The following is a 12,878-nucleotide window of genomic DNA, read 5'->3' as shown; positions in this document are numbered from 1 at the left end:
GCACTGTCTGCAGCTCCCTGCGCTGAGGAGATACTACAAGAGGTGGGGTTAAAGAGGGAACACGATCCTCTTGTAGCGAAGGTCCTGTGGGGTGGGGGACTGCGATCCTCGGGATCTGGTGTCTCTAGGACACCAACAGCTGCTCTCTGGAGCCAGGGACTATGGGGCAGCTCACACTCTAGTGACACTGTCCAGTGCCTGCCACCCCCCCCAGAAAACCCGTTTCACCAGAGACATTAGCCTGGGGCACAGGCTCCAGCTGCAGGGGGTTGTCCTGGGTGGACATGCAGGGACAGTGAGGCCCAAGCCAGGAAATCACAGGGAGGCCAGCTGAGCTGAGCTCTTTAATACACAAGCCATGTGCGGGGCGAGATCAGGCCCATGGGCGACTGGGGGTGGGTGTCAGGTGGGGACCAGATTGGAGGATCCTGTCCCATCCCCCCACAGGCCCTGCTGTCAGGCTCTCGGTTCTTCCCAGTCTCTCTCTCTGGTCGGCCCTGTGGAAGAAGGGGCAGTCAGTCAGGCCAGGGGCTGATCCTGAGGCTGGGGGGCAGGGAGGGACGTGACAGGAGCAAGGACCTGCAATCCTGGACTGCCTCATGCGCAGGGCTGGGCACAGAGATCCCGGCACACAGGGGGGCCCCTCGGTGTCAGGAGCAGGCAGAGCGGTTCTGCCTGGGGGGCGGTTGGGGACACGGCTGATGCGGCTGCACCCGGCCCTTCCAGGGCAGTCGCCCTCCTTGCAGCAGGGATGAGTGCACGGGGCTGGGTGACCTCGGGAGCCACCACTGGGCAAACTCCATGGCACAGAGAAGCCCCAGGGAGGAGGCAGGAGACCCAGCCGGCCAATATCATCCCTGAGAAGTCCTCTCCCCATCTCCATGTCAGCCTCCCACAGCCCTTCGCCTCGTCTCCAGAGAGCTGGGAGCACTGTGGGGGGAGAGGGCAATCTGCACTCCCAGCTTCCATGCAGACTCCAGGCCTCGGGGGAGCTGGGTCACTCGGAGCAGGTCTGTGATGCTGGGGCGCTGGAGCTCTCAGAGATGGGGACAGGGAGCCCTTGTGCCTGGTGATCAGAACGGCCCAGTGCTGCAGGAGGCAGAACTCTCTCTGCAGAACCGCCACACTACACTGAACCTCACCTGCTGTGGGGATTTGGCAAGTCCGGCCACACCCATTACTGCAGTACTTTTCTGTTCCAGCACAGTCGTCATCATCATTGCATCCCAGAATGCAGAGCCCTCCAGTTGTCTTGGGGCAGAACCCGGGTTTCTCTGGAAGACAGAACGGTCCCATGGCAGTGAGACACCTGGCTGATCACAAAGCCCAACAGCTCCATGAGGGGCTGAGCGGGGTCCTCAGAGAAATGCACCAGCCCTGGAGACAGCAGTGAGAGATTAGATATCAGATGGAAAACTGCCCCCAGGCCTGCGCTCAAGGCACCCCTGGCTCCTGCCCTTGAGCCAGGGGTCCCCGTCCAGTCCCCGTCTCACCAAGAGCTCAGCGCAGGGAGGGGCGGCCTTCCAGCAGAGAAGCCTCCACTTCCAGCTTCAGCCACGCTCTCCAGGGCCGAGCCCCACCCAGCTCTAGGGGCTAGGGGAGGAATTCTGTCCCAGGGGTTCCAGTGAGGGAGGCTGGATAAACACAGCACTAAGGGCTGCAAAGGGAGGGGCCGGGGCAGGACCCCCCGCAGGAGCAAACATCTCTGTAGTTCTCTGTGAATCCTGCACAGAGCTCGTGTCTCACATGCTGGGCTGATGGGAGATCCTGTCTGTGCCGCGCCCAGCACCTTTGGGGGCCATAACACTAACAGCGTTTCCAACGTGTGCAGAGTGGCGAGCGGGAGGGCCAAGGGCTCGTCACAGCTACGCTCTCATCCCTGCAAAGAGGCACCTCCTGGGTAGCCGTTTATTCCGTTTAACAACAGGAGAAGGGAAGCAGTTGCTGAGTCACCCAACGGCCTTAGAAAATGACGTGTTCGTTCCTGTTCCAAAGGGAAATATAACAACAGGCTGGCACCTTTGCAATGGGACAAGCACCTGCTCTGGTCAGGACTTTACACCACCCCACCCATGGGCCTTCCTGAGGGGAGGGATAGCTCAGTGGGTTGAGCATTGGCCTGCTAAACCAAGGGTTGAGAGTTCAATCCTTGAAGGGGCCATTTGGGGACCTGAGGCAAAATCAGTACTTGGCCCTGCTAGTGAAGGTGGGGGCTGGATTTGATACCTCTTACGGTCCCTTCCAGCTCTGTGGGATAGGTATAGCTTAGGCCTAGTCTACGCTACACATTTAAACTGATTTAACACTGCACCTGTCCACACAATGAGGCCCTTTATATCAATATAAAGGGCTCTTTAAATTGGTTTCTGTACTCCTCCCCGACAAGAGGAGTAGCGCTGAAATCAGTATTAGGGTTAGTGTGGCTGCAAATCAATGGTATTGGCCTCCGGGCGGTATCCCACATTGCACCATTGTGACTGCTCTGGACAGCAATCCGAACTTGCAGGCACTGGCCAGGTAAACAGGAAAAGCCCTGCAAACTTTTGAATTTTATTTCCTGTTTGCCCAGCGTGGAGCTCTGATCAGCATGGGTGGCAATGCAGTCCCAAATTTAAAAAGAGCTCCAGCATGGACCGTACGGGAGATACTGGATCTGATCGCTGTATGGGGAGACAAATCTGTTCTATCAGAGCTCCGTTACAGAAAACGAAATGCCAAAGCATTTGAAAAAAATCTCCAGGCTATGATAGACAGAGGCCACTGCACAGTGCTGTGTGACAAGCGTAACGGAAAGCCAAAGAATCAAATGGACGCTCATGGAGGGAGGGAGGGGGGACTGAGGACTCCAGCTATCCCACAGTCCACAGCAGTCTCTGAAAAGTATTTGCATTCTTGGCTGAGCTCCCAATGCCTGTTGGTTCAAACACATTGTCCGGCGTGGTTCAGGGTATAGCTCGTCAATTTACTCCCTCACACATGAAAGAAAAGGGAAAAAAATTGTTTCTTGACTTTTTTATATGTCACCCTATGTCTACTGCATGCTGCTGGTAGACACGGTGCTGTGGCAATGAATAGCAGCATCCTCTCCCCTCCCTTCCCTGGTAGCAAATGGTACTGTACAAAAGGACTGATAGCCATCCTCATCATCCTGTGACTGTTCCTGGCTGGCCTCAGATGAGGTTGGCCGTGGGCGCCTGAGTAAAAATAGGAATGACTCCCGGTCATTCCCGGTAGATGGTACAGAACGGCTGGTAACCGTCCTCATCATAGCAACTGGGGGCTGAGTTCCATCAGCCCCCCTCCTTTCATGTCTAAAGAAAAGATTCTGTACTGCCTGGACTGTCATAGCAGTGGGATGCTGGGCTCCTCTCCCCCCCTCTGTTTAATGTCCTGCCTGGACTATCATAGCACTGGGAGGCTACCTCCCCCTCATTTTATCTCACTAAAAAGTCAGTGTTTCTTATTCCTGCATTCTTTATTACTTCATCACACAAATGGGGGGGACACTGCCACAGTAGCCCAGGAGGGTTGGGGGAGGAGGGAAGCAACAAGTGGGGTTGTTGCAGGGGCACCCCCTAGAATGGCATGTAGCTCATCATTTCTGTGGGATCTGACACAGAGTGGCTGTGTTCTCTGGTACACTTACCCCATATTCTAGGCAGGACTGACTCTATTTTTAGATACAACATAAAGGAGGGAAGGCTTTGGGGGTCATTCTCATTTTTGTCTTTGCGCCCCCAGCTAACCTCAGCAAGGCCAGCCAGGAGCACCCATGACAGCAGCAGACAATACAGAATGACTGATAATCGTCATCTCATCGCCAATTTACACTGGCACAGCAGACAGTACAGAATGACTGGTAACCATCTCTGCTACCTTGCAAAGGCAAATGAATGCTGCTGTGTAGCACTGCAGTACCGCCTCTGTCAGCGGCATCCAGTACACATACGGTGACAGTGACAAAAGGCAAAACGGGCTCCATGGTTGCCATGCTATGGCGTCTGCCAGGGCAATCCAGGGGAAAAGGGTGCAAAATGATTGTCTGCCGTTGCTTTCCCGGAGGAAGGAATGAGTGATGACATTTACCCAGAATCACCCGCGACACTGTTTTTGCACCATCATGCATTGGGATCTCAACCCAGAATTCCAATGGGCTGGGGAGACTGCAGGAACTGACAGAGGGAGGCTTACAATGGTGAGGAGGACCCGCAACACCTGTGCCAGCACTGCTTCTGTCTCCTCCACCTGCGCCTGTAGCCAGACAGAGCACCAAAGCATGGATGCTTTTACCCAGATTCTGGTGTGGGCTTGCAAAGACTGTCATTTGCAATTTCCACTTACTGATATCCAGGCTGGGGGTGGCATCCAATGTGAAAGGTGCCTGCTGGTGGAATCTCTCAGGCAGCAGGTGGGAGAGCTACAGGAGGAGGTGGCCAGGCTGAGGAACATCCATATCCATGAGCAATTCCTGGACAGTATCCATGTGGAGACAGCTGACGTAGCTGTCCCAGTTCACAGGACTACCGACACACCAGTGGAGGAGGAGATGCCTCAGGGTGTGTCTGACACACCAGTGGAGGAGGAGGCTCAGGGTGGACACAGCCAGCTGGTTACTTCTAGCAGCAGGCAGTGCTCCACCCCTGCTGCGAACCCTCCTGCTGTGGTAAAAGATAACCATTATGCTCTTCTTGATACAGGAGAGAAGGAATCACCCCCAGCAGTTAAGGAGGTGAAGCCTCGTACCCCTAAGGCTGGGAGGTCTGCTGCCACCACTCGTAAGAAACGTAGGGTAGTGGTGGTTGGAGACTCTCTGCTGAGGGGGACGGAGACACCCATCTGTCGCCCTGACCGTTCATCCCGGGAGGTATGCTGCCTGCCAGGGGCCCGTATCCGAGATGTTACAGAGGCATTGTCGAGGATTATCCGGCCTTCTGACTACTACCCCATGCTACTCATCCATGTGGGCACAAATGATACTGCGAGGTGTGAGGCTGAGCAGATCAAGAGTGACTACAGGGCTCTGGGAGTACGGGTTAAGGAGTTTGGAGCACAGGTGGTATTCTCTTCGATTCTTCCTGTCGAAGGTAGGGGACCGGGCAGAGACAGATGCATTGTGGAGGTGAATGCCTGGCTGCGAAGATGGTGTCGCCAGGAGGGCTTTGGCTTCCTCGACCATGGGATGCTATTCGAGGAAGGACTGCTAGGCACAGATGGCGTTCACCTTTTGAAGAGGGGAAAGGCCTTATTTGCGCACAGACTGGCTAACCTAGTAAGGAGGGCTTTAAACTAGATTCGACGGGGACAGGTGAGCAAACCCCACAGGTAAGTGGGGAACAAGACCTGGGAGATGGGTTGGAAACAGGAGGGAGCACGGGCTATAATGGCAGAGAGGAAGGAGGGTCAGGGCAAAGCTGGGAGGCAAGATCAAACCAGTATCTTAGATGCCTATATACAAATGCAAGAAGTCTGGGTAATAAGCAGGAAGAACTGGAAGTGCTAATAAATAAATACAACTATGACATTGTTGGCATTACTGAAACTTGGTGGGATAATACACACGACTGGAATGTTGGTGTGGATGGGTATAGTTTGCTCAGGAAGGATAGACAGGGGAAAAAGGGAGGAGGTGTTGCCTTATATATTAAAAATGTACACACTTGGACTGAGGTGGAGATGGACATAGGAGACGGAAGTGTTGAGAGTCTCTGGGTTAGGCTAAAAGGGGTAAAAAATACGGGTGATGTCGTGCTGGGAGTTTACTACAGGCCACCTAATCGGGTGGAAGAGGGGGATGAGGCTTTTTTCAAACTAACAAAATCATCCAAAGCCCAAGATTTGGTGGTGATGGGAGACTTCAACTACCCAGATATATGTTGGGAAAATAACACCGCGGGGCACAGACTAACCAATAAGTTCCTGGACTGCATTGCAGACAACTTTTTATTTCAGAAAGTTGAAAAAGCTACTAGGGGGGAAGCTGTTCTAGACTTGATTTTAACAAATAGGGAGGAACTTATTGAGAATTTGAAAGTAGAAGGAAGCTTGGGTGAAAGTGATCATGAAATCATAGAATTTGCAATTCTAAGGAAGGGTAGAAGGGAGTACAGCAGAATAGAGACAATGGATTTCAGGAAGGCGGATTTTGGTAAGCTCAGAGAGCTGATAGGTAAGGTCCCATGGGAATCAAGACTGAGGGGAAAAACAACTGAGGAGAGTTGGCAGTTTTTCAAAGGGACGCTATTAAGGGCCCAAAAGCAAGCTATTCCGATGGTTAGGAAAGATAAAAAATGTGGCAAAAGACCACCTTGGCTTAACCACGAGATCTTGCGTGACCTACAAAATAAAAAGGCGTCATATAAAAAATGGAAACTAGGTCAGATTACAAAGGATGAATATAGGCAAATAACACAGGAATGCAGAGGCAAGATTAGAAAGGCAAAGGCACAAAATGAACTCAAACTAGCTATGGGAATAAAGGGAAACAAGAAGACTTTTTATCAATACATTAGAAGCAAGAGGAAGACTAAGGACAGGGTAGGCCCACTGCTCAGTGAGGAGGGGGAAACAGTAACGGGAGACTTGGAAATGGCAGAGACGCTTAATGACTTCTTTGTTTCGGTCTTCACTGAGAAGTCTGAAGGAATGTCTAGTATAGTGAATGCTTACGGGAAGAGGGTAGGTTTAGAAGAGAAAATAAAAAAAGAGCAAGTAAAAAATCACTTAGAAAAGTTAGATGCCTGCAAGTCACCAGGGCCTGATGAAATGCATCCTAGAATACTCAAGGAGTTAATAGAAGAGGTATCTGAGCCTCTAGCTATTATCTTTGGGAAATCATGGGAGACGGGGGAGATTCCAGAAGACTGGAAGGGGGCAAATATAGTGCCCATCTATAAAAAGGGAAATAAAAACAACCCAGGAAACTACAGACCAGTTAGTTTAACTTCTGTGCCAGGGAAGATAATGGAGCAAGTAATTAAAGAAATCATCTGCAAACACTTGGAAGGTGGTAAGGTGATAGGGAATAGTCAGCATGGATTTGTAAAGAACAAATCGTGTCAAACTAATCTGATAGCGTTCTTTGATAGGATAACGAGCCTTGTGGATAAGGGAGAAGCCGTGGATGTGATATACCTAGACTTTAGTAAGGCATTTGATACAGTCTCGCATGATATTCTCATAGATAAACTAGGAAAGTACAATTTAGATGGGGCTACTATAAGGTGGGTGCGTAACTGGCTGGATAACCGTACTCAGAGAGTAGTTGTTAATGGCTCCCAATCCTCCTGGAAAGGTATAACAAGTAGGGTTCCGCAGGGGTCGGTTTTGGGACCGGTTCTGTTCAATATCTTCATCAACGATTTAGATGTTGGCATAGAAAGTACGCTTATTAAGTTTGCGGATGATACCAAACTGGGAGGGATTGCAACTGCTTTGGAGGACAGGGTCAAAATTCAAAATGATCTGGACAAATTGGAGAAATGGTCTGAGGTAAACAGGATGAAGTTCAATAAAGATAAATGCAAAGTGCTCCACCTAGGAAGGAACAATCAGTTTCACACATACAGAATGGGAAGAGACTGTCTAGGAAGGAATATGGCAGAAAGAGATCTAGGGGTCATAGTAGACCACAAGCTTAATATGAGTCAACAGTGTGATACTGTTGCAAAAAAAGCAAACGTGATTCTGGGATGCATTAACAGGTGTGTTGTAAACAAGACACGAGGAGTCATTCTTCTGCTTTACTCTGCACTGGTCAGGCCTCAGCTGGAGTATTGTGTCCAGTTCTGGGCACTGCATTTCAAGAAAGATGTGGAGAAATTGGAGAGGGTCCAGAGAAGAGCAACAAGAATGATTAAAGGTCTTGAGAACATGACCTATGAAGGAAGGCTGAAGGAATTGGGTTTGTTTAGTTTGGAAAAGAGAAGACTGAGAGGGGACATGATAGCAGTTTTCAGGTATCTAAAAGGGTGTCATCAGGAGGAGGGAGAAAACTTGTTCACCTTAGCCTCCAATGATAGAACAAGAAGCAATGGGTTTAAACTGCAGCAAGGGAGATTTAGGTTGGACATTAGGAAAAAGTTATTAACTGTCAGGGTAGTTAAACACTGGAATAGATTGCCTAGGGAAGTTATGGAATCTCCATCTCTGGAGATATTTAAGAGTAGGTTAGATAAACGTCTATTAGGGATGGTCTAGACAATATTTGATCCTGCCATGAGGGCAGGGGACTGGACTCGATGACCTCTCAAGGTTCCTTCCAGTCCTGGAGTCTATGAATCTATGAATCTATGAAACTATGGGATAGCTATGGGATAGCTACCCACAGTGCAATGCTCCAGAAATCGACGCTAGCCTCGGTACATGGACGCACACCACCGAATTATTGTGCTTCGTGTGGCCGCGTGCACTCGACTTTATACAATCTGTTTTACAAAACCGGTTTATGTAAAATCGGAATAATCCTGTAGTGTAGACATAGCCTCACTCTCTTACCTGGACTTCCACAGGTTCTGAGACATTCGTCAATGGAGGCAAACCTGTTCCCATTGCCCTCGCAGCCGCCGTAAGTGAACGCCTCACACTTCTTGGTGACCAAGTTGTAGAAGTAGCGGGTCACATAGGAAAAACATGAGCCAGAGTCCAGAAGGAGTTTGCAAACATCATTAACTGCAAAGGAGGAAAGGGGGAAATCTGCGAAGGAACTGAGCCGCGAACAAGGGCCTGGGCTCTGGCGTAGGTGAGAAGGGTGGGAGCTGGGGCTAACCAAGGACTTGACCCAAATGCCCGAGAGCTGCGGGTGTATCAGAGCCGCATGTGAAACCCAGGCACAAGAACTACACCAGTTCAGCTATTCGTGGAAGCACCATGGGCCAGGTTTTCATGAACATTAGGCAGCCAAATGGGCAGACAAAATGCACATGCAATTTCCCAAGGAAATTAGGCGCATAAATTTGCATGATGAACATTCTAGGAATTGGGATTTATCTACAAAATTGACATTTTTTCTGCTGTCTTTATATAATTCATGTTAAACAATTTTGTCTAGACCTTGACTACAGTCTCACTATAACTCGGAAAAACTTTAACTGATTGACATCATTTAGCCACAAGCAATACTGAAATCTCAGTGCCGAGACAGTGTGCCCCATCATGCTGCTTGAAGGGATTGTGCAGCTCTGAATCCTTAGAGCCAGGGAAAGGCCTGGAGGCTGGAGCAGGAGTTTGCCTGGGGATGCACTGCAGGACCTTGTGCCTGGTATGTACAATACCATCGCCTTTCACTGCTGATCAACCAGGCACTGAATATTGGTGGGGCCTGACAGTGTTGCCAGTTCTCACGATTTTCTCATGCTGTGAGGAAGTGGGAATGTTCTTGATGTGTTCTGTGAATGCTGAGTGGGGAGCGTTGGCCTGGGAAGGTGGCAGGGGAGTTTTGCTGGGACGGCCTGCTTGGGGAAAGGGAGCATACCTGAGCATGTAACCTGAGAACCCATTAGGGGGGTTGGAGACCAAGTAACACCTCTGCCCGGGACCCTGGACAAAAGCTTGGGGAGGAGCCCGGGGGAGGCTGAGTGAGAGGCTGGGGGGAGTTTTCAGTTTGGAGCTGGCTGGGAAATGGAGGGGGATGCCCCAATGGGGCTTGGGCATCCCAACGGGGCTGTGGCCTCCCTGAGGGCCCCAGAGGGACCCAACTAAAGGGAGTCCTGTTGTCTGTAGCAGCAAGACCTGTTTTGGACTGTGTTCCTGTCGTCTAAATAAACCTTCTGTTTCACTGGCTGGCTAAGAGTCACATCTGACTGTGAAGTGGGGGTGCGTGCAGGACCCTCTGGCTTCCCCAGGACCTGCTTGGGTGGACTCACTGTGGGAAGCGCACAGAGGGGCAGAGGATGCTGAATGCTCCAAAGTCGGACCCAGGAGGTGAAGCCGTGTGAACTTCTTGCCCAGAAGACAGTCTGCTCCAAGAGAGAGATCCTCCCCAAAGTCCTGACTGGCTTGGTGGGGAGCAGTTCCAGAGCATCACCCGGGGACTCTGTGACACATGCATCTCATGATAATTATTGGTTTCCTTAAAGCTCCAGCTTCTGGAGTCAAGTGGCTCTGTGATGATTTCAGCCTTCTTTTTTAAAGAAAAAGTACATTTCTAGCCCTCATGACTGTGAAGAAAGCTACAAAATGTGACCCCAGTGCACCCTACAGGCTCAAAAAGCAGAAGGCAAATAAAAAGATCACCACATCTACTGCATTCACATCATCTCATGGTTTTAAAGCCAATCTCATGATTTTTGGTGAGCCGGACTCCTGGTTTTTGAACATTTGGAGTTGGCAGTACTGTATCCCACGCCCCCATAGGGCCTGCTGTCTCTCTGTCACTCCTGCCTTAATTGTGGAAGGCGGGGGGGAGGACCCAGATGGTAGGGAGCAGAGCAGGGCAGTGGAAGGTGAAAGACCTGCAGTTACGCCTGCCAGTGCCCAGTAAGCGAGGGGCCGGGCTCATCCCAGGGCTCAGCTGCATTCAGGATCAGGTTCGGACAGTCTAGTTTTGCTGTGTATGGAATCTCTGAGCCAAAGGCAAAGCTGGGCTCCTGGGCGCTCTCAGGGGTTAACATGGAAATGCCCAGCACCCTTGGCTGCTGTGTGAGCTGTTTCTCCAGCACTGAAGTGTCCTGCCCTGTGAGCCCCCACCCCAGCAGTGCCAGAGATGAGCACGACTCGCTGAGCCAGGCCAGCAGGTGTGCAGTCCTGGGGGAAAGGCTATAGATGTGTTCAGCAGGATTGTTCTTGTCATTAACTCCCTAGCCTCCTCTGTACAGCCCCTAGCACAATGAGGCCCTGGTCTGTGCAGGCACTGCTGTGATGCAGCTAATCAGTCATTATAGTGGTGATCAACCCCTGTGGCTTTAACGTCTGGATTATCTGGCAGCTCCCGACCCAGCTAGCTGAGTTTCTCTCACTCTCTTACCTGGTCGCACACAGGTCTTGAGACATTCGTCTTTAGTGGCAAACCTGTTCTCGTTGCCCTGGCAGCCACCGTACTGGAACGTCTCACATTTCTTGGTGACCGAGTTGTAGAAGTAGTGGGACACGTAGGCCTGACATGGGCCAGGCTGCATAGGGAGCTGGCAGATATTTGTATCTACAGAATAACAACAGACGGGTTAGGAGGAAGGGGGCGGGGGGAACGCCGTGAAAGATCTCAGGCTCCTATTCAACAGCAACAAGGCCACAGGCTCCATGAGGGGCGAAAGAGGCAGCAACTGGGGTCAGACCTGAGGCTAAAAGAGACCTTGTCCCTAGCACTAGAGAGTTGTATGTATCGGCTGTACCGAGCCCCACGTACTATCAACGCTCAGGAATGACATCATTAACATTGACATGCATCTGACAAAGTGGGGATTCACCCACGAAAGCTTATGCTCCAATACGTCTGATAGTCTATAAGGTGCCACAGGATGCCTTGTCCTGAGTAGGGAGGGAAATAGACTTCTAGGATGGAGGCTGGCACAACTGATTAAGAGAGCTTTAAACTAGGAATATGGGGGAGATGGTTGGGAGATGTGCAGGTAATCTCCACGCCAGAATTTAACACTGAGAGGGAAGAAAATAAAGTAAGAGAGGATACAGTCATGGGTAGAAGAATGGACATAAGGAGGAAGGGTAGTGTAGATACCAGTCTAACAGGTGATACTGGTGGTAGAATGTCTGGGCCTAATCGGGTAAAGAATGTCGTGAAGCCAAACAGTAAAATTAAGATGTTTGTACACTAATGCGAGGAGTCTAGGTAACAAAAGGGAGGAACTAGAGCTACTGGTGCAGGGAGTGAAACCGGATATTATAGGGATAACAGAAACATGGTGGGATAGTAGTCATGACTGGAGTACAGGTCTTGAAGGCTACGTGCTGTTTAGCAAAGACAGAAATAAAGGCAAAGGTGATGGAGTAGCACTGTATATCAATGACGAGCTTAACTGTAAAGAAATAAGAAGGGATGGAATAGATAAGACAGAGTCTGTCTGGGCAAAAATCTCATTGGGAAAGAAAGCTACTAGAGCCTTCCCTGAGATAGTGCTTGGGGTGTGCTACAGACTGCCGGGATCTGATTTGGATATGGATAGAGACCTCTTTAATGTTTTTAATGAAGTAAACACTAATGGGAATTGTGTGATCATGGGAGACTTTAACTTCCCAGATATAAACTGGAGGACAAGTGCTAGTAATAATAATAGGGCTCAGGTTTTCCTGGATGCGATAGCTGATGGATTCCTTCACTAAGTAGTTGCTGAACCAGGAAGCGGGGATGCCATTTTAGATTTGGGTTTGGTGAGTAGTGAGGTCCTCATAGAAGAAATGGTTGTAGGGGACAACCTTGGTTCAAGTGATCATGAGCTAATTCAGTTCAAACTAGATGGAAGGATTAAACAAAAATAGATCTGGGACTAGGGTTTTTGATTTCAAAAGGGCTAACTTTAAAGAATTAAGGAAATTAGTTAGGGAAGTGGATTGGACTGAAGAACTTGTGGATCTAAAGGCAGAGGAGGCCTGGAATTACTTCAAGTCAAAGTTGCTGAAACTATCAGAAGCCTGCATCCCAAGAAAGGGGGGAAAATTCATAGGCAGGAGTTGTAGAGCAAGCTGGATGAGCAAGTGTCTCAGAGAGATGATTAAGAAAAAGCAGAAAGCCTACAAGGAGTGGAAGATGGGCAGAATTAGCAAGGAAAGCTACCTTATTGAGGTCAGAACATGGACCTCAATAAAGTGAGAAAGGCCAAAAGCCATGTAGAGTTGGACCTTGCAAAGGGAATTAAAACCAATAGCAAAAGGTTCTATAGCCATATAAATAAGAAGAAAACAAAGAAAGAAGAAGTGAGACCGCTAAACAC

General features: G+C 49.9%; 1 protein-coding gene across 1 annotated transcript in view; it reads right to left on the bottom strand.

Moving 5' to 3' along the window:
• Positions 1-331: 331 nt before the first annotated feature.
• The window catches only part of LOC115635183 (papilin-like), a 29,097-nt gene continuing 16,550 nt past the window's right edge, over positions 332-12,878 (bottom strand). Inside the window, exons 8-11 of the mRNA XM_030533527.1 lie at positions 10,961-11,134; positions 8,494-8,667; positions 1,143-1,274; positions 332-497 (exon numbers count right to left, since the gene is read on the bottom strand). Coding sequence (XP_030389387.1) covers positions 457-497; positions 1,143-1,274; positions 8,494-8,667; positions 10,961-11,134 — 521 coding nt within the window. The 3' untranslated portion in view covers positions 332-456. The remainder of the gene's footprint in view (positions 498-1,142; positions 1,275-8,493; positions 8,668-10,960; positions 11,135-12,878) is intronic.

The sequence above is a fragment of the Gopherus evgoodei genome, chromosome 14 (assembly GCF_007399415.2).
Source record: "Gopherus evgoodei ecotype Sinaloan lineage chromosome 14, rGopEvg1_v1.p, whole genome shotgun sequence".
Lineage (NCBI taxonomy): Eukaryota > Metazoa > Chordata > Testudines > Testudinidae > Gopherus > Gopherus evgoodei.
The sequence above is the reverse complement of the archived record's forward strand: the minus strand, read 5'-3'. Positions and strand labels throughout refer to the sequence as shown.